Source organism: Oreochromis aureus, linkage group 11 (assembly GCF_013358895.1).
Source record: "Oreochromis aureus strain Israel breed Guangdong linkage group 11, ZZ_aureus, whole genome shotgun sequence".
In the NCBI taxonomy this organism is placed as follows: domain Eukaryota; kingdom Metazoa; phylum Chordata; class Actinopteri; order Cichliformes; family Cichlidae; genus Oreochromis; species Oreochromis aureus.
In genome coordinates this window covers 24,856,592-24,879,186 of record NC_052952.1, presented here as the reverse complement: position 1 = coordinate 24,879,186, position 22,595 = coordinate 24,856,592, and the positions used below count along the sequence as shown (strand labels likewise).

Genomic DNA, 22,595 nt, shown 5'->3' with positions numbered 1-22,595 from the left:
GATGCTGCACTCAGACAAGCACAGACACAAGTTCATGGTCCAGATCATTAGTAACATTCACTAAACTCTTTTTGTGGTATGATGATCTCAATATCCTGACTTAGACTCTTAAAAAAAACTCACTTTTTTAAATGAGAGTTGATTTATTTCTTACAAGAAATAAAGGGAAGGTGGGATAAGACCCCTTAGCCTGGTAATATTGAAGTTAATTAACAGAATGACTTTTTTGAACATTTGTGAAGTCCAACATACAACCAGTCAAGATCAGATGGTTTCTAAAGCTGCTGTATTTGATGATCGATATGTGACATCCTGACTTGTAGTCCCCGTTTGCCTCCCATAAACCCAAACCACTGTAGCAATATTATAGCATCTACTTGGGTAATTCCCTGACTAAAGTCAGCTTAGCCCTGATGACTATGATTATTTAAGCATCATTTGCTTCTCTAAAGCTACAGAGGCCATTAAACATCTGCTTTCACAAGCTTGTAGCAATAAGCATGACCAGTAAATTCAAGTGGTTATTAAAATTTAGGTGAAAGCTCCCATAATGCTGAAATAGCAGCCATTCTTCTAGGAAGGCCTGCCACAGGATTTTATAACCTGACCGCAGCAGGGGATTTTCTCACAGCCTGGTACTGAAGTATCAGTGAGGTCAGGCATGGATGTCGGGAGATAAGGCCTGACTCGCAGTTGGTGCTACAACTCATACTGAAATTGCCAGACGGTCAGAGAAATGCTTCAACAACAAACTCAGATAGCCAGATCAACAGATTAAGATTTCCTTTTATAGATCTAACGAGCAGAGCCCAGACCATGATAAGCACCTTCAGGCCAAAAAGTACACTCCTGTATCAGTGTGGGACAAAACACAGAAATATACTGTATCATGGCTGCAAAATCTTTTAGGCTTTTAAAATATAAAAACATGCAAACCCTTTAAAAAGATTCCCTGCCAGAGTCACTGCTCCATGACCCTTTGTGGTGGCGATTTATCATATGAATGAATTTTTTTAACTTGGAGTGAAGAAGAAAGTGACAGATGGGTAAAATAGCAGACAGCACAGCAAAGGAAATCATTTTTCCCCTTTTTTTGTTAGGTTTCTTCAGCGATTGATCCTGTCCACATATTTTTTTTTATCTATACAATGTAAAATAACATAATATAATTTATGTTTAGGTATTGGCATCACTTTGCACTTTCAGGAATTGTGATGACAGTGAGCTGATAGTTGATGAAAAAAGTAATTACCGCATAATCGTTAAGGTAAACGTTAGTTGCAGCTCACACACAGATGGTGCATACACTGTGTACTGTAGGAACATGTTACTAGAATCACAGTTTTAACTGTGTTCACACCGTAACTACTACTACAATCTACAAATCACAAAGTGATTTTTTTTATATGGGTAAATATATCTGCCAGCAGACTCATAACACTGTCAGATAATCCTGTTATTTTTTTGTTGTTGTTATTTATTACACTGAACAAGTGCGATGTTTCATGTCCAAACTGGCTCCCCGTCTAGAACAGGAGAACCTGGACAAAATGCAGTAGCTGTGATTTGTCGCTCGGCCAAGCTGACAGCTGCAAAATTCTGGCCGTTTCTTTAACCCCTGCCTCTTTACAGCCAGCCTAATTTCAGTTCTTTCTTGGTTCCCTGCTGAAGTAATTTTGCTTCATTAGCAGTAGTTCTGCTTGGAATAATAAAGAAAAAGTTGATTACAGCAATTCAAAGCCTTCTAGATCTTCACTTGTGTTTGAAAGTACACAACACTTAATGCTCCGACAACAGTTGCTCGTACAAATGCAAGTAATTATTCTGCATTTGCTCTGTTTTCTCTTCACTTTCTATTGATGGTACCCAATTAGTTCTACATAACAAGTTTTATTAATACACAAACTTTTCAAAACAGTCTAATGACAACAGTATAATAACAAGGATTTTTTTGTAAAGCTTTGTAAAAGTTTCGATGTTATGAATCATCATGTGAAATTCTGGGATGACTTGAAGTTTATTTATGAATGTCTTTTTTTTTTCCTCCGCTGATGAAATAATAATTATTTGCAGCCTTGAGGTTTCCTGCTATAATTAATCAAGTGAAATTGCTTGGAAATGTTAAATAAAGATCAGCCTCACATTTTACCAGTTCATGCTGGCGAGGGAATTGAGAACAGACGTCCTCTTGTTTTAAGGACTTAGGAGCTGATTTGGATTTAGACCCACTTCCACAGGTAAAGAGTGAGATGGAAAGTACACGAAACAAAAAAAGAGCCGGATAAGAGAGAAACAGGAACAAAGTGGGAAACGGGGAGTAGCAGATAAAAGTGAGGGTGCTGGGAAAAATGCATTAAATGAGCAAGAGGCAAAAAAGAAATGAGACCAGTGAGATTGCAAGATGGAAAGGAGAAACACAATTAGGGACAGGCTGACAGAGAGGAACAGGAGACGCAGGAGTAAATAGATATGAAATGGCGTGGAGCGCGTCACAGCTTGGTGACAGAGAGTTGAAAGAGAGACACAGCTAAAGATTGTGAGCGACAGAGGTAAGAAAGATGAAGAGGTGTGAAAGCAAAACGGAAGCGAGAACGCAAGCAGTGAGAGACGAGGGGTGGAAATTGGCTGCGGGACGTAGCATGCATATTTCCCCAGGAGTGGAGTCGAGCCTTTATTCTCAAGTCCAACAGCATTAGGCAGCGTGTCTTTCAGCGGATGCTGGCGTGACACTAAACCATACTCTCCAGGAAGCATCCATTCTAATCATATCCCTCTTCAGCTAGGGCTCTCAAGTGGCAGCACAAAAACAACCCTACGCACCCCTCCCCAAAAAAATACAAGGCCAGGAATGCTCACACACAATTACACACAGAATCGGAGCATGACATGCTCGCGTACAGGTGAGTGTGTCATTGATAAGCAGGCATACTGTGGTACACATTCAGCAGATATTTAACACTTTCTCTTACCTGCATTCATAAAAAAAAAAAATAAACAACAACAAAAAACACAGCCATCCCTGGGATTTGTCCTTGACTGAAGGAGGATATATCATCACTGAGCTATCATCATCCGGGCTCATAATTTCTGGACAGGGTGCCCCGGCCTAGACTCAACAAACAACACACCACAGCTAGCACTTTGGTCATTTTCTTCCAGCAGACCATTACCACAACACTGATCCCATTATAAAACAACACAATGCGTCAACGTCCCCAAAGCGAGCCAGTCAGCTACAGTGGAGGCCTCACAAGGCATGTTTAACTCAGTCGAAGCAGACGGCTGCATACTCGGAGTCTCTGTGCTTTGATGCAGAAAGTGTAGCAGTATGAAGGGAGAGATAAGGCACTTCAGAGTGTCAGGCGGAAATCCAGAGACAGATACACAGATAAAGGATCGGTCGTAACATCTGAGGAGATGAGTTTAGGGGTGTCTGTGTGGCATTTTACGCACAAATCTTTAAAGTAACATGCGGCATAATCCTTATCTGAAGACCAGTTTCTAAATGTTTGTAAGGGTATCTGTCTAACTGGTTAGGAGCTTGAATCACTACTCTAAATCACTGGGTTATAATTCTTTTTTGCCTATTTAGATATTTTTACTTCCACTATTTAAAGTCTAGCCTGGTGCAAAATGCCCAAATGGGTAAGCATACACTGGGACAGAAATTATGCTCACGTTGATTTAAAATTTATTGGGAAGCAGCACAAAAAAAGTAGCCTTAAAATATCCAATATTTCACAGAGCCCTCCTCGGGGTATGCTGGATATATTTTTGCCTGAGCTTTCCTATTTTAATATCTGATTCAGCTGTTTGCACCAGAAATGTATGAGCTTTCCGCCTGAATGCAAAAAAAAAAAAAAAAAAAAAAGCATTTCAATCAATTTATTGGTATCTAAGACAAGAATATAACTCCCTGCTTCCTCGGTGTCACCCTAAGGGATAGACTAGACGATGACGTGGAGGATGATGGCAGTAATGACGTGCGTTTGTCTTAGAACACAAACAGACCTGTCCACAGGAGTGGGTTTGCTTGTGAGCTCTCTCTGTGTTTTTGCATTTAAAAAGGTGTTGCGTCACCACGGCATTGTCTGGTGGTGAACCTGCTCTTTCTAAAGAAAATCAGGGCAGCAAGGTCAGGGAAGGCTGTGGAGGGTCAGAGGTCAGTGCTTACCCCGCACTTGCTGAGAGCGATATACCACCATCGCTCCCTCACCGAGCGGAAGCTGCGGCCACCCACGCAGCTCAGGACCTCCTCGTTTCCATCCCCTTCCACCTGGGAGGGGAAGAAATGCACGTATTATTATCCAGAAATGCAGCACATTTTGCCTCACAGAGACACTGAGCTGTCATAGTAGATTTTGGAGCCTGAAATATCAAGATACAAACATATTTCACACCCCAGTGTAGCCTGAAATGTGGCAACAAGATCCAGTAACCGCAACAACAACAGAGTCATGCTGTTAGTCACACATTCTAAAGTAATACACACTTTGTGTTGCTTGGTTAAAAAAAGTGTTAAAGTAAAGAAAGATCTTTGGGAACGTTTCTGTTTGATTGAGATGCATCATTACCAGAGGAAAAATGTAAATAAGTAAAATGTTATGCAAACACATTACTCGCCTTTAGCTTTCACTCCCTCTCGGTTTACTGATTTGCTGTCTTACATTGCAGAAGTGTATACAATAGGAACAAAAAAAATACGCTCAACTGTCGGATGATAAAAGGAGAAAACATCATACTCTGTGAAAGACACACATGCTGTTCAAGAGCTCAGTGGTCAACTTCAAATACAGAAAAGCATCCCTGCACTGGATTTCCAAAGATTTGCTTTGTTTCTCGCTTAGGGACAAGATGCTGTAGAGTGCAACTGTGCGTGTATATATAAATCTGTGTTTGTGTGATGCTCTTACCACACAGCCTGACCAGGTGTAGCGTGTGGTGAGGTTGATGACCTGGTTGTTTTCGGGCCTCAGCACGGCTTCCTTCTGGTAGCAGTTCTGACATCAGCGGACACAGAAAAATCAAAACAAGTTTTTAAAGCCTCTCACGAAGTGCTTTTCAGTAAACCTCAGGACAAGATGTACCCACAGTTGTTGGGCTCCCAGAGAGATATTTCTCAGTGCACAGAATTCATGGTGACTTTAGTTGAAATCTGATTGAAAATGTGCTTCTGGTCTGTTTGAATGCTGCAAATAAAACTGATGTTTTCTGACTCTTCTGCAGTGGATTTCTGTTCCCTGTCTGACTGTTTGACATTAATGTTAAAAGCTGTGTGAAGTATAAGGGCCGCAGCGTTTGATTTAGAGAATCTGACACGAGAAACTGACTGAAAGCTGAGAAATGATGTGCTGTTTGTAAGTGCACTGAAAATATCTCAACATGATGTCTGTGTGTCACAAGATGTCAGGGAGAAGAAGAATACACCACCAACCAAATTACTTTAGTGCACCAGCCAAGAAATTCACTGTATTTGGGTCATTTTTTTTTTTTTTTTTGCTGTTCTAAACCATTTTAGCACGGAATTTTCCAATATGCCGCAAAACACTTCATAACCTAAATAACTGTTATAGCCATTTCCAACTCTGAAATGCGCCCTAGTTTAAACAACACAACAACACAAGAAACTTTAAAAATCAGATGCTTCATTTCCACACATGCTGCTGGACCACATAGCTTTTACAGCAGACAGATGATAGAGGGTAAATCAAAAAGTACTTCAAACTGACCACTTTTGACCATCAAAGCGACAAACACAACATTTCCTACAGTAGATACCTTCCCTCTCGTCACACAGCTTAACTTACAAAGAAAATTACAGCAGCATTTAATAGGATCGTATAAAAAAATGCAGTTTAACATCAAGACTCTGTGTTTAAATTACAAGAACTGAACATGACAAGAAAAAGTTCTTTTTGAGACTTCATTACGCGCAGGAATGAAGAATTTATCATCCTGAATGTAATTCTGTTTTTCATTTCCACATCAGCGTCAGAACATCACTGCACAGCATACTGTTCTGACCATCCCCCTCACACACACCAACACATCTCCTCATTACTGGCTTCTCTGTGACATGCCAGCTCCATCCTCTTTGTGGAAATGTTTCCCCAGATCTCAGTTGTAAAACAGTGCAAAACGCTGCATTTCAATAAATGGAGTATTTCTGTTTAACACGAACCAAAATATTTAAAAGTTCCCTATTCCCTGTAATACAAGCAGATTTTTATGCAATGTTTAGTTACTATCGTGTAATCAACCAATACACATGTGATGTGTTAAGATATATAGATCTCGATACAGTATATCTTATCACATCACATGGATACAGTCCCAAATTATTACACCACTTTTTTTAGACCACTTGTCACATAAAAATAAAACATTAATATTTAAAAATTAGTCAAAAAGTTCTTTGAAACTGAAAATTATATTGTTATTTATTAGGCAAATAAACAATGTAAGTTCACCTTTTTATGGCCAAATTTGAGCCGGCACGCTGGTCTTTTCTGGGAAGTCAAAAACTAATCAAGCATTAATTAATTAACAGTAAATTTGAAAATGTGTGGATAGTAATAATTATATTTTAGCATTAAAAGTCATTTAATGTAATCTTCTCAATTAGAGAGCTTCTGCATATTGGTGGATTAACCATTACAGAAACATCAAAAAGAGATTTTGGTAATTACCAATTCAATACTGTTAACTTAGGTCAACTGTGGCATAAACCTTGCATTGGGTGGTGGTGTCCTAAAAAAGGACTGTTTCAATGGCTCAGCATTTTTATGCAATCTTTAGTCATTATATTGTAAACAACCAATCAACATTGGATACGATGATTGACAGACAGACAGACAGACATAGATATATGTATGTATGTATGTATGTATGTATGTATGTATGTATGTGAGTTTTACTAAATGTGGGGTTGATATGTGCATATAAATACATTTTTCTATCTTTTTGCCTTTTCTCTCAAGCATATTGGATTTTTAAACAAACGGCATTAATACACTAATGAAGTGCAGGCTGTTTGCTTTGAGGGTATTTGAAGCTAAAAGTCTGTTCAGTCAGTGCAAAGGATTTACAGACCATTTAAAGACAGAGCACCAGCCTTTGATCAGTTTCCTAGTATAAAGACAAGGTTATGTTGCTCACCAAAACTGATGTAAATGTGATCAAATTAAGCTCATGAGTATGAACTGTAATCCAATATGTTAGGGAAAAGCACAGGAACAACAAAAAATGTTCTTTAACCAGCCTTTAATGTTGCGTTATTAATCAGAAAGTAGACATTTATATGAAGGAAGCTTGTTCTGTCATTTCAGTTCACACGGAGCTCCCTAGTGTCTTGCTTTGTGTTCACAACTTTGGATTGTACCATACTTGATCACTGCAAGTATCATCAATAATACACGACTGCCTGATAGTAAATAGTGAAAAGGATAGTAAAAAAAACTCCTTTTCTCCCCAGACTGTCAGCTTTTAAAGACAACTTTCCTTTATTCGGAGCAGAGTGAGAAACGTGTGATCCTACGGTTTAAATGTGAAAATTAGCACCAGCGATGACATGTGATTAAGCAAATGGAGCAGCACTTTCCTTTGATAATAGCTTGTCAAAGACATGATGCTGAGGGTGTCGATGTCTCACCTTTTCGGGCCTCTTGTACACAGCTGGCCACTGAGAACTGTCATCAAAGTAGAGCAATATGTTCTGACAGCAACGAGACTGCAAAGAGGAGACAGAGAGAGAAAAGGAGAATGAGAAAGAGATTGCGCTGGGTTGTGGATATCAGAGAGGAGGCAGTGAGACAATATGAGATTTATATGACAAAATTGTTTCCAAAGTCTGCGGGCAAAAGCAGTAAAGCAACGCAAGGGAAAGCAAAGATGGAGTGGATGTACAAAACACTCCAGAGGAAAAAAAAAAGACTCCTCCTTTTTCTTTTTTTTTTTGGGCATTAACAAAAGGATGAAGCAGATAAAGCAGGAACAGCCAGAGGAAGAAGGAGAGAAGGAAAAGAGCAGTGGCATCAGTTTTTATTAGGTGGGAAAAAAGATAGAATTAGCCGAGAGGAAAACACTAAACAATTAAAAAAAATCGTGAAGACAGAGCAGATGATGAATGGAAAAGTAATGTGTAACAGACACACATTAAACTTAATATGAGGCATCCTACCTTTGGGTAGCGAAACCGGAAATCCAACCGCCCAAACTCGGTAAGAAAGCAGAAGCGTGTAAGGAAAACCCAGTCCTGTAAATCAAGAAAAGAAAGAAGCTAAAATGTAAAATAAATTAAAAAATTGATATGATCAAGGTAAAATGAAACTTTTACCAGCAAGCTCATTTTTTCAGCCTGCACAGCAGTTCTCTAAGCTTTTGCCTCATGCTGCTGTCAATATCAGACTGTATTGAGGTTTTGTAGTTAAAAGACCACTAACCATGCAATCTTAGATTGTCCACTATTTTGGATTTTTGACACTATAGGATCAAGTTAATAAGCCTCAAGTCACACACATGGGCCCAGACACCAGTCTGCAACCATCTGGCAACCAATGTTTGTGAGGAAAAAATGTGTTTTCCCGAACCGGTTGGTAAAAACCTCATCCATAGTTTGCATGGAGCATGCATCCATAAAAACTGTCCAACTACAATCGCAGCAGTGAAGAAAGTTTGATAAGTGTAACACAAACCGGAAATGGAGACCGTTTGCTTTCAAAATAAAAGCTGCACCTTAGAAAAGCGTTGGCTGCAGTGATGAGGCCATTTTGGAGGCTTCCAGGTCTAAAGATTGAAGCCGGTGGAAGTGCCTTAAACTTGTGCAGAAAAACATTTTGAGCTATGACCTCAGTAAACATTTTCCCGTGGAGTTCATAAATCCAATCACTAGTTTCAACTGTTTCACAATACAACATGGAGCTTGTCTAGCAAATTATGGTCCCCATCATATTATTATCTTTATATGCTAGCTATAAGCTAATTAGCACTAAATACTAAGGCTTATTTTATAGGTATTAGATAAATTAAAATTCTTACTTGTTCATTAGATTAATCTAAAGCAAGTTATCAAAATTCAAAAAGGTAAGGAAAAAGCCTTTTCTCTCTAAAAAGAAAAAAAAAACTGCAGAGACTAAAGTGGAGATGCACAGCACCACAGCATAGCAGCACAAACACCTCATACTAACTGTCAAACACAGTGGTGGAGGTGATGATTTGGGCTTACTGTTCAGCCACAGGACCTGTGCATCTTGCAGTCACTGAGTCATCCATGAACTCCTCCATATACCAAAGTATTCTAGAGTCAAATGTCAGGCCATCTGTCTGATAGCTAAAGCTTGGCTGAAAGTGGGTTATGAAATAGGACAATGACCCCAAGCACAGCAACAAATCCACAGCAGGATGTCTGAGAAAGAAAAGAATCAAGGTGTTGCAATGGCCCAGTTAGGTCCACACCTAAACTGCATAAAACTGCTGCGGCGTGACCTTAGAGAGATGAGCATAAATGAATGCCCACAAACCTCAATGAATTAAAGCAATGTTGTAAAAAAGGGTGGGCCAAAATTCCTCCACAAGGACTGATAAAGTCAACTCCAGTGGTTGAGTATTTTCTTTAGGTAAAGCTGGAGAATAGATTAGACATTAAAATGTTTCACAAGTTAAAAAACAAAAAACTTTTAGTTGTGTACATTCTCTGGGTAATGCTGATATTGCATCCAAAATGTATTTAAAAGTTTATCCAATAATTACTTGGATATATCAGTAAACGGACCAACCAACAGCCAGACATTAACTTGCCTGAAAGCTACAGCACCAGCTCGGCTTAAGAACAGAGAGACTGCGGGGAAGGAGACATATGGAAGTTAAAGATATAAAAGGAAGGGGAGCCGGAGGGAAGAGAAGAAAGAAAATAAGAGATGGTGAGGACATAAATGGAGCTATAAAGACAAGTAAGAGCAAACACCGGGAAAGCGAGTTATAACAGCAGGGAAGAGTTTAGAAGCATTAAAAGAAAAGAAAAGTAGAAAAGCAGCGAAAAAACCAAGAAGTTGATGGAATAAGAACAAAAAGAAAAGTATAAATGAAAGCGCTAGTGCCAAGAGCATAAACTTCTAGAAAGGGTAAACAGAAAGGGCATTAGGGGGCTGCTGAGCACATTAATAAGAAAGAGAGGTGGAGAGGAAGAAAAAAAGTATTCCTTCTTAATATTATTCAGCCATAAACTTGGCAGCATGAGACCAGATAACAGTGCTGATGGTGTACTTTACTGAGCTTACATAAGGCACTTGCAGCAGTGTGAGGATGGTGGATCAGTCACTGGTGATCTCTCTATACATTGTTCTATACAGCTGTGGGTAGACACACTAGATATGGATCATAGTGCTGAACACAGCACTAACACCACATCACTTATATGTTGTTTACACACGCTTCTCCGCCTGGATGACTGCCCAGTGCGAGTAGGCCCTACTGAGGCAGCCAGAATAAATGAACTGCTTTAAAACTAAAATGAGACATCAAATCCTTAAGAAGTTGTAACAGCTAATCTTGTAAAATTAATACACCAAATGGTAGAAATCTCGTTTGTACAAATGGCATTAGGGGAAAGACTGAGGCTGGATTTATATTTGAAATACTGCAGGTTTGTGGTAAAAGCCTCACAGTCACTAGGGTGTCGCCTGTGATTAACAATATCTTAAGTGCTTTGCTAGCAAAATGACAGACAATGGCCTCTGCAGTTTACAAAAGTAGATGATTAAATTTAGGGTACAGGCCGGGCGTTTCTGACAAAGTCAAAGTATTTCTGGCTCACGTCTGGTGCTGGATGTCATTTTTAAAGGTTTGCACACTGCTGGTATTAGATTAATTTTGATAGTTACACAATACAATGCTGTTTATACAATGCATTTGAAATGTAAATAAATAAATCAGTGAGGCAAAATGAGCAATATAACCATAAAATTTGGCTGAGAAAAATTGTGAATTTTGATTTTATACTTAGCACACTAAGACCCCTGGCTCGAGACCAGCAGGAAACTTAACCCTGTCCCAAGTCCGGATAAAGAGGAGGCTTGCATCAGGAAAAGCATCCAGTATAAAAATGCCAAATCAAATATACGGATCCATCTAACATAGTAACCCCATGAGAAATAAGTGAGCAGCCATAAGCAGCTCCGTATTTTCTTTTTACAATTTTCATTTTTGAAATCAAACTACATACAATACAACACATTTTTTGTTAAAAGCACTGAGCTGTACTTACCTACAATTACAGTATTTAATTCCAGCACTAAAACAGTTTCCAGTTTAGCTTCTGTTGTATTTGTGACAAAAAAAAAAAAAAAAAAAACAATACGAAAAAGCTTTAGTACTGATCCACAGATGACGTCAAATGAAGCAAGACTGTTATCTTAAAGATTAGAACAATTTACATGCCGCAATTTACAAGGAGCAGCCAGGCGCTGCTAATCAAATGCACTTAATTAACTGATCATCAGTAAGTGTGACCACCTCTATAAATGCAGATGTTTTGGTTGTTTGATGGTCTGGAGCAGCGGTCCCCAACCTTTTTTGCCTCACGGACCGGTTTATGCCCGACAAGATTTTCACAGACCGGCCTTTAAGGTGTCGCGGATAAATACAACAAAATAAAACTAGTACCGGTACCGAAAAAAAGAAGATTTATTCATAACACACGTGAAAAAACCCAGGAAAACCGAGTTAATGATAAAAACGATAACAAAATAACGCTGAAAACCATACATTTCACACCTGAGCCTCAACTCTCGCGGCCCGGTACCAAACAACTCACGGACCATTACCGGTCCGAGGCCCGGGGGTTGGGGACCGCTGGTCTGGAGCATTCAAGCTTGTGTTAACAAAATGCTAAAGAGGAAAGTCATCAGCAGTCTTAAAGAAGTAATTGTTGCCGCTCATAAATCTAAGAAGCGTTATAAGGTCATTTCCAAACAATCTGAATTCCACCTACAGTGAGAATGATGATTCATTAGTGGAAAACATCATTCTTCCCAGGAGTGGATCTCCCAGCAAATCCACCCTAAGATCAGACCATGCAACGCTTAAGGAAACTGCAAAAAACCCAAGTGCTACATCTCAGACTCTACAGGCCTCAGAAGACTGAACAAGAATGGCTTGTTTTGCCAGCAGAAATCATCTTCTCTCTAAAAAGTACCTGGCAGCACAGTTTAAGTTTGTGAAGTTGCATCTGAACAAAGCATGAGACTTATGGAACAATGTCTTCGGTGAGATGAGACCAAAGTGAACATGTTTGCTCATATTACACACTGCCATGTTTGGTGAAAACCAAACAAAATATCAGAACAAACACCTCACAACAACTGTCAAGCACAATGGTGGAGAGGTGATGATTTGGGCTTACTGTGCAGCCACAGACCCCGGGTTCCTTGAAGTCATTGAGTTAAACATGAACTCCTCTGTGTGCTTAAGTATTCTAGAGCCAAGCTGGAGCTTGATCACAATTGGGTCATGCAAGAGGACAACGACCCCAAACACAGCAGCAAATCTCCTGAAAATCAAAATAATTAAAAAGGTGTTTTCTAGACAAAGTTCAGATTTTCATCATGCTGAGGAGGGACCTTAAGAGAGCTGTGCATAAACAAAATGCCCAACAACCAATGAACACAAACGTCCTTATAAAGAAGAGTAAGCCATAATTCCTCAACAATAATGGAAGACTTATCAAGTCATACAGAAAATGGTTGCTTTAAATTATTCCTGTTAAAAGTGGTTCTACAAGCTATATAAGATGCATACGGTAACCTTGACAGCAGGTGTTGCACTATAAGTTTCACAATCCCAGATATTCTCTGAGGTTTTTTTTACCCAAGGAGAGATGCTGCTGGTCTGTTTAATTGACAAGAAACATATAAAAGAAACACACTGTCACATATGTCAAAGAAACGAGGCTCAAAAAGCCTTTCGCAAACTCCCACAAAAATGTATCATGAGATACCAATACGCACATTTGCACATGATGATCATCACATCCTAAAAGCTGCACTAAAGGTTTTCAGTAAGTTACAATAAAGTCTGAGGAAATTTGCACTTTAATTTTAACCATACAAGAATTTTGCTATAAAATTACAATTTGTTCTGATTTCCTAATTAAGACTTGAACTGATGATAAACTTGAAAAGTCATCTTATTTGGCTTTTACCAAAAAAATTCAGTTTCCAGTAAAACCAATTCAATCAGAAGTCAAGAAGCCCTACCAACTTTTTTACAACTATTCATTATTATTGCAAGATGCAACTGCACAAAAAGGTATGAATTAATCATTAGTCTACTGTATCAGTGGTTTGTACACATTCATTTCTCCTGAAAATACATCTTTAAACTGTCAAAAGGAACTCCAGTCCATTCGTGCAGCTGCCAGATGGTGGAAATCATGACAGCGTGACACAATGAATGTTTGATTGAAAGCGAGAAGGATAGGAAATCCCGTGAGGGAAAAAAATTAATAAATAAATCACTCGCACGTAGAGCAATCGCAACTAACCACCAGTGCAGATGTCCACCACCTAAACAAAAGAGAAAAAAAAAACAGTGACTTAACAGCAGAAGCTATCTATCTTTTGCTTCCACTGGTCTGTGAACAGGTCTCAGCCTGAGTGTGTAATCTGTCAACAGAAGCTGGCTAACATTAGCCGATTCCAAGTCAGCAAGACAGTTCGCTGAATTGTACAAAATTCACCGATAAGACAATACAGGGTAGGTAAATGCTACTGAAGTGGCAACACTGCTATAAAATTGCAGGGATCATGCTGGGTCCATATGCTGCAAATGGGCTATGAAAAGTGCTTTTCTTTGAAAATACAGAGGACGTAAAGGCTATTTTACTCTATTCTGTCCTCAAAATTTAGGTTCGGCTTGACTTGGTGTGGCCAAAAAGTTAAGTTAGACTTGTATAAGCTATTTACTAACCTAAGGTTGCTGATTGTTATTGAGGCTATGACAATGGAACAGGCACATGCATACAACATATAAGATGATAACTGAATTAACTAATTTAGCTTCACTGGTAAAAGCTCATTTAAACTATAGCATGCTGTGCAGAAAATCACAAAAGATATAGTCCCTGAAATGTGGATAAAGTATTTTATTATTGTGCAGTACCAGCACCTATACGAATCGGTTAGTGTGTCCAAACCTCACGCTGATCTCAGAGTTGTGCTTAATATTTACTATCCTTAAAATCAATTGTGCTCCTCAAATGTTAAAAACACACTGATCCAAAACATGAGCACATTTTCTTGCACAGTGTGCGTATCATCCTGTTGCACGTTTCAACCTCTTCAAAGACCGCAGTTTGCCTCTTTCTTATTAAAACAGGCCTTGAGGTTAGTTGTTATGAACTCTTGATCTCCAACCAACCAAGAAAACTCCCCATGCACCATTATACTGTAATTACCTCTGCCCTGCCTTGTCCCTACATAAACAAGCACAGTGATTTCTGTGCTGAGAAATAAAGTGCATCCAGAGCAGCGTAGCATGGCTAGCGCCTCCATATATCACAGCAAAACAAAACCGCAGCCATATTTCAGCTACTGCCAGCCAGCTTCAGCCCCTGGAGCCTCTGGGTTATAATTCATGGCAAACTCCAAAAGTCAGTGAAGCCCGAGACTCAACCCCACCTCCGTGCGTCGTCCTGGGTGACGCTTAAGGCAGTAACCATGACAACCAGGGCAGGAGAGGAAAACACTGACCCAGAGATGAATCCCTGGAGAGAGGAGAGAGGGGTGGTCCAGTTGGGTTATTGAGATAGTGGGGGGTGTAATTTAACTCACCACAGGCCAGGACTGTGAAAGACCCCTTTGTTACACGAACACACACAGAATTACTCGAAAGCATCCGTCACACACTTTACAGCATGCCATGGCCAAAGTGACACATGTCTACCCTTCGATAAAGATCACTTAATGCACACACAAACCTCTCTCCTCCTCCATTAGTGCCATAGCAACCACAGCATACCTTCATTTGCAGCTGCCATAGAAACATCAAGCAAGACACAATCCTTGTTTTGTTTTTTTGCCGTGCACTTGTCCTTCAATTTCCTGCACAGGTACCCGGGAGTAGAGGACAGGTCCAAACATAGGGGTTCAATGCGGATTTAAGTTCAACTTAATTGCCAACTCTATCAGCTTCTCGCACCGAAGAGTGCAGTCAGGAATTTCACACACTAATTTCTGGCTCAAGTTCAAATAAGTGAATTACTGATTAATCAAGTGTCAAAAAAAATGTATCTAAAGGACTCGAGAATAAAACAGAGTTGATGAATTTCCAGTTATCAAGATCCTACTGAAAATTTCTCATCTCAAATTTGAGCATTGCATCAACTAAACCATCAATGAGTGACCCAGTGTCTACTGGTCATGCATACTGCCATTAAATGCTTAATAGACTTAAAAGACTTCAGTGTTTGCCACATAATTAGATTGCAGTGGGTGCACACTAATGCCCAAGTCCCCTGAACAGACTCAAATTCCACCGTCTTAAACCCCAGGTATTGATGGCAGTCCTTGTTCTGCTCTACAGCTTCGTTGAGCCTCAGCTCTCCACCTGCTACACGTTCTGGTGAGAGTTACCCTTCAGCTTACAGCAAATCTCCAGTGCGAAACGGGGACCACAGTTACCAGCTGCATTCCAAGAAGGTGAAGTAGGAGTAGGAGTGTATGATCGTGAGACAAGCAAGCTGAGCGACTTCAAGGACTGCCATAACAGCAACCTGGTCAGCCGGCAATGAAACAGGAGACACGACTACCTGATCACCTGCAACTGAACTTTCACAATAAGAGCAAATGGGATTGATTATGTTTTTATTTTGGATAGATAAAAGGAAAAAGGCTAATTTGCCTTTATTGGGCAACTGTTAATAGACCTGGATGGTTCCCCCAAATCTATGTGTGGGAAACAGATAAAGTAGCGGAGCCAAACACAAAATAAAACAGTACATAGTCAAAAATTATGTGAACTGCTGAACAAAGCCCGTTGACATCCAGTCATCACATCTATATGGGTTTGAGAACAAAGATTCCTGAGCCATAGGCATAAGTATATCACTAGAAAAGTCACTATTCTTGTAGAAAGTCTTTACTCAAGTTTTCTGAACCTGGCTGCAGGGATTTGGTTCTTTTCTGCCGCAGTAGCATTACAGAGGTCAGGCACTGATGTCAGCGATAAGGCCCGGCTTGCAATTGGCAATCCACTTCATCCCGAAAGGTGTTTGATGGGTCTGAGCATTCTGTGCACACCAGTCAAGTATTTCCTCAACACACTCAGAGAGCCCTGTCTATGGACCTGCCTTTGTGTATATGGTATTATCACGCTGAAGCAGAAAATGTGGCTCCAGCGTTGGATGCAAAAGAATAAATATCATTGGTATAGCAGGTAATTATTCTAATTACTGGAGCAGTTAAACCAGTTTAACTACATTTTTCAGTAGCTTGCTAGCAGATCAACTACTTCCATGTGTGCTTTTAGATTTCAGTAGTTAAGTTACATGCAAATTGTAATTTGTGTGTTGTTTACTAATAACACCATAAATCTGAGGGATTTTTACTATATATTACTGAACCCCTGCTGACCACCCATACCATATTTTCATTAGAACAAATGACAAGCAATGTAATATTTAACATATTTAACACAAACTCTAGCACATCTAGAGTTTGTGTTAAATATGTTAAATATTACATTGCTTGTCATTTGTTCTTATGAAAAGTCCACAGGTGCTGAGATGAAATGTTTTAGGGACAGATTTAGGTCTCAGGATGATTCTAGGAAGTTGGACAGTAAGCTCACCTGTAACTAGCACATATTAGGTTCCAGTTATACTCATTATTAGTACTGATTCATTACATCTATTAAAACATCACCAGTGAAGTTGCCTGGCTTATTAATCATGCTATGTCCAATACCCCCAAGTGTCTAGGGGCAGGGGTCTGACTGACATGCACTTTATGCAGAGTCAAGGATGAAATTTTTCTGTGAATAGTGCGGTATTCATTTATTAGCAATTTATTTATAATTTTTTTTAATGAAGCTATGTTTCCTATTTAACTTTCCCGGCACTGCAATTCCACAGTGGATGCTTTAAATCAAGCAGCTAACAGAGTCTAACTGAGCCATGACAACATCAGCAAGCTTGTATATTGTTGGATGGATGCAAAGACAATTCAACACAGGTGTTGAGCAATTCCACAAACGTTAACAACTAAGTTCCCACTAGTTATTCCACCAGTGTGTGTGTGTGTGTGTGTGTGTGTGTGTGTGTGTGTGTGTGTGTGTGTGTGTGTGTGTGTGTGTGTGTGTGTGTGTGTGTGTGTGTGTGTGTGTGTGTGTGTGTGTGTGTGTATCAGTGAAGTCCAGAAAAGACAATGAGCCCGGGAGAACAGCAACAGTGGATGAGGTGTCTACCTTAATCCCCTTTTAGTCTTCCTATTTCCCCAAGGCCGCTGCATTGTGATGCAGAGTCACTCAACCACCTTCCAGAGTGTGTGTGCATTGTTGCACCTGTACGTGTGTGTATGTACGCCCATTAATCAAGTGCGATGCCTTGATGCAGTATCTGGTCAATTCAGCCTCTCGCAGTCTTATTCTTTCCTCCTTTCTTTCTCCCTCCCTCACACTTTGTCCTTTCATCTCAGTAGCTTTCTATCTTTTTTCTCTTTCTCACCAAAAACCCTGTTTGCTTGCTAAGCCTCATTAACAATTAATTACCAATCAGCTAGTCAAGTCACCCCTGGCCCGCTGGGCTTCTCAATGATTCATTAGTCAGGGTTACACAATGCTGCAACGCATTAAACACACTCACGCACAGGCACACATGCAAACACACTCAGCTCTCTTTTTTGTCTTTTTGGGGAGGTTCAGTGAGCACACGCAGGGTTTCCAGACATACAAACACACGTACACATCAAACTCAGCTTATGAGCACATGAAACACCCACTCACACACATACGGCACCTGTATCTGATCACAATGTCCTCATTAAAAAGAGATAAAGGAAAACTGATTGAGTTGTGGACTAGATAATACTACCCACACAGGGTTCCCAAAACTTACTTCAAAGTCAAGCTAAAGGACTTTTAAGTGACTCTTAAAAGTCTTGCTGGGTGAATTTCAAGAGTTCAAAACTGGCATGTTTTAAGATAAGACACGGCATTAATTAAAGTAAGACATCACATATGAGGCGTTTTACTTCATGATCCTATTAAACCAAGAAATCCTGGCAAAATCCCTCATTTCAGATCTGCTGCTTTTATCAACCCAGACACAGCCTCAGTGTTATGTGATGTGAGGTGCTGATTTTTAGGACGGGGAAAGGCCCAATGGGCAGCAGTATGCTGGTGAACATGGTGTTAGATTTTTCATTTAGAAACACAAGTTTCAAGGCCATTTGTTGTTTTTCAAAAGGCAACCGTTTGAAGACCTTTCTTTATAAAACCACACATTTTAATTAACTGTGAAGAACACAAACATTTAAACCTGCTCATGGACATTTTTATTTAATAATCTGTATTCAGCACTGAATCCTCAAGCCTGCCCCCCTCTTAATGCCCCAATAGTTGTCAGAAAACTAGGACTAAATGATTAATTTACTGATTTTCAAATTACAATTTTGATCTTGATAAGAGTCCACTGTTTTTAAAATTGCAGTTAAATACTCAAAAAGTTTCTAATCAAGCAAGTTTGACCCAGCAACCGCTCCATTTATTTTCCTTTAATAACAACACTTCTCTACAAATCAATTTACAGTGTTTTTCAGCTACTTCACAACTGCTGTAGACAAATTTACTTTGATTAACTGCAATTAAATGACCCTTAATAAACTGAAATCTATAATTCTTTGTTCTATCTGTAAGTCAAACAATGAAAAGTTCCAGCTGTTTTAAAAGTCTGAATAATGGTGCAAAACAACTGGAAACATTAGCAACCATATTTACCAGCATACCTCAGCTCAATGGGCTTTTTCCCCATTGTAAAACCAACACCCAGCATCCTGGGGAAAAACACAAAGGAGTCATTTTTACAGCTCACTAACCAAGTTTATTCACTTTTTCAAACTGGATTGCAATATGTGCCTGGATGCTGTCAGTAACAGCCATTTCATTCATGGCAAGACAAAATACAAGATTTCTGAGCATTTAATATTTCTCAGCTTGAGACCAAATGTATCTCCTTTTAGTACTTAAAACACCAAAGCTAAAGGCGGGCACTTAAACTTTCACGGTTCAACAGCAGGTGTGTTCCGCCAAAATGTAACTGAGCAACAGCTCAGCTCAGTTCAACCTAAGGTTGAATAAAGTCTTTGCTTCAGCAACTGATTTTTAATATCAGTATGCTGCAAACTCATACACTTCTATGGACATTAACACAAGAGACCCAGACTGAAGCAGAGGGTGGATTTACTGCCTTACTCAGAGGTCCCGTGCCATTGTGCGCTAAAGAAGGGCAAACTTTTTCTCCCTCTCAAAATTTCCCAACTGGTTTTAAAAACAGCGTCCTTCTCCTGTCCTTTAATCTAACAGCAGCACCACCCCTCAGTAGGGACATTTTATCAGTGCGTCCACACACTATGAGCCACTTAGACTAATTGTACACATCGACCAGCCCCAAGAAAGCTGTTGACAAGTCCGCACCACTGCCTTTGGACAACTAGGCTTGTGCCTCTCCATATATTTCTCCAGCCGTCCAACACTTTTCAACAGCTCATCCCTCCCAGTGAGGTAAATTTCATTTATCAATTTGCAGCTCTGCACAAACTCAGCCTTCACCTCTGCAGGCACTGACACAGCTACCGCATCAAGGGACCGAAGCTGAGTTTATTCAATGAGTGAGCGTGTGAGCGCGACAGACTGATAGGAGTGTGAAGTCAACATGATTGTGTGCATGGGAGTGTGTGTTTGTGTGTGTCTAAGAGAGGCAGGATGTCGAGTAAAGTTAGTGGGTGACCTTGGGGCAGGAATGCACAAGCAAGACTGATGAGGAGTAAACCACACACACAGACACACACACACATGCAATATCAATATGTCAAGCCCAGTGTTGCAGGATGTCATTCAAAGTGCTCTGTTTTCTTTAGGCACTCAGCTAATATCTGACCAGCTACAGAACGAAACCAAAAAAAAGTGCACCACAACTTTTTAGGAGACACCCAGCCTTCGTTTTTTTCTTTTATTCATTTATTTATTCTCATAGTATTTCTTTCTTTATTTTTTCTGGTAACGCAATAAAACCAAAACAGGTACATGCTGATAAATTAACTCAACAAGAAGCCCACTAGCAACAATTTCAGCAATTATTTTAATAATTTTTAAGCAAGAAAAAGAAAAGAAATTCGCTGGCATCGCACTTTTTGGTGAAATTTTGTCCACTTTTGATGGATGAAATAATTAACTGGGAGAAAAAAAAAATCAGCCTACAGTGGATCATGAAATTATGAGATTTACTTTTCATGAATAATATTTTATTACTGGCCTGGAACAGCAAAGCCAGTAATAAAGAAAAACTAAATCCTTTTTCACTGTGGTTTTCCAGAAGAGTAGATGGCTGTCCTTCTGCTCAGCAGCTGGACAGTCACACACATGCACACAAACAGTTGGAAGTTGCCCAGTGCAGCCTACATTGCTGGCCACTGTGCAGCTCCACTGGAGCAGGTGCACATTCAGCCTGTGTTCAAGGGCATCTCTCCAGCCATGATGGATGGATGCGTGCCTCCTGTTCAATTTATCTATTCTGATCTCCATCGTCATCCTGCAGATTTAAAAATGGTGACTTCAATGTCACCGTTTGGCTCAACTCCTCTTAAACCTGCAGTCAAGAGCACACAAGCCAGCAGTGCATGTCAGCAGGTCAGAGGAATCATTAAAGCTTATTATTGCAAACTGTCTGGTGTTTCTGTTTAAATCTTCTTTTTGGGACGAGTGAGGTAAAACTGTACCATGAGGTGAGCAAAATATCTGACCAAACACCACCACCCACTTTTTCAAACATATCTGAGCCACCCAGTGCAACAATGGATCCCACCTCCCTGTTTCTGGTCACTGAGTGACTCCACTGTGGCAACAGGAGGCTTTAAGAGCTGAGAGCGCTCCTGTTGAGCTGAAACAATTATTTTATCAAGCAAAAACAAACCGGCGATGAAAAAGAAATTACTTTGGCAACATATGCATTTTTGACTTCATAATCTCGATGTGTGTGTTTGTTACACACTAACAGCTGATTCCACATTGTCTTCTTCGCTTTTTGCCAGATATTCTAAGTATCCCGATCACGTTCAAAACAGCCATTAATAACTTTGTCGGAGGTGGTTGCGTCTTTCTTCTGATTGGGCTATTGCTTCACTCACAACAAAATGGTAGACGACCCAACTGTACTGCTCATTTATGTAAAAGTTGATCCCAACAAACTCGCGTGGATGTCAGCAGAAATGTAACACAGGAGGTGGTAAATTATAAAAGCGGCGCAGAGATACCTGCTCCAGCTGCAGAGTCAACATTTGAACTCGCAGATCTCGTCAGGACAGCAGTGATCCCGATGCTGATCTGTGTGACAGCTTCCCCCCAAACCCTAAACAGGCGGTACTGAGCCCAGGTTCAACAAACAGCAAACCACCGCCGCGCGCCACGAGCCATATGACTCACACCTGTGACAGGTCCTCCGATCATAAACAGAAAAGCCGCTGCTAATTTACATCCAAGCATGGCAACAAAACCCCGGACGCACGGATGGGACTTGAAGAAGAGTAACCACTTCGTAGGCTTTATTTCCAGCTCTGAACTGGCGCGATGCCGCTTTAGAGGCAACAATAATACAGAAGACTATCATGATGAGGGTAAAACATACGCCACGCTTGATACGCACGTAGATGGCGCGGGATTTTAGGGCAGAATAGAGGTGAGTATGTTTCACACGCTGACACTAAAGAGCTGTGCACATATGCGAGGCAACTTGATCCGTGAATCGGCTGTTGCCCCTCGTCTAACGGAACAGTCCACCACAGAGACACCTGCGAGCGGATTCGCAGTCATGTCGGTTTCGCTTCTGTCAGTGTGCGGTGGGGTCATTGTCGCAAGGCAACAAATTAAAGGTAGAGGGGGAGAAACAAACGCTCACCTCTTTTGTGTTGACGACGCCTCTGACGTATTTCCCGAGGACTGAATCCACGCAGAGGACGCTGAACAGCACGGCCAGGCACAGGAGTCTCTCCCCGACCCTCACCTCCATCTTTCTCTCTCCTCAGCTGCCGCTCGTCTGCTCTCCGAGCTCCCAGAAGCCTGTCTCCGCGCGAGAGCGCGCGTTGACGGAGAGAGAGGAATCAGGCGCGCTCGCGCCGGTTGCCTCAATGCATGTGCCCCCCCCCCTCCGGCAGGTGAAGCTGGATGGCGGATGATGGTATGGTGGTTGTTTAGGGGGGAGTGAGGGAGGGGGGTGGCGGCTGCCGAGCGCGCGCACGGTTCCGCTCGTGCTTCGTCAATGCGACATGTCCACACGCTCAAAATGCCATCGCTGATTGCAATCATGTTTCCATTAGAGGTCACGCACTTCTAAT

The 22,595-nt window shown here is 40.6% G+C and overlaps 1 protein-coding gene across 2 annotated transcripts in view; it reads right to left on the bottom strand.

Annotated features, from left to right (window-relative positions):
• Positions 1-22,316, bottom strand: part of tmem145 (transmembrane protein 145) — a 40,695-nt gene extending 18,379 nt beyond the window's left edge. For both annotated transcript variants that reach the window (XM_031726100.2, XM_031726101.2), the window contains exons 1-5: positions 22,160-22,316; positions 8,180-8,254; positions 7,652-7,729; positions 4,914-5,000; positions 4,175-4,276 (exon numbers count right to left, since the gene is read on the bottom strand). In XM_031726100.2, the coding sequence (XP_031581960.1) occupies positions 4,175-4,276; positions 4,914-5,000; positions 7,652-7,729; positions 8,180-8,254; positions 22,160-22,270 (453 nt within the window). In that variant the 5' untranslated portion in view covers positions 22,271-22,316. The remainder of the gene's footprint in view (positions 1-4,174; positions 4,277-4,913; positions 5,001-7,651; positions 7,730-8,179; positions 8,255-22,159) is intronic.
• Between the last annotated feature and the right edge of the window lie 279 nt (positions 22,317-22,595).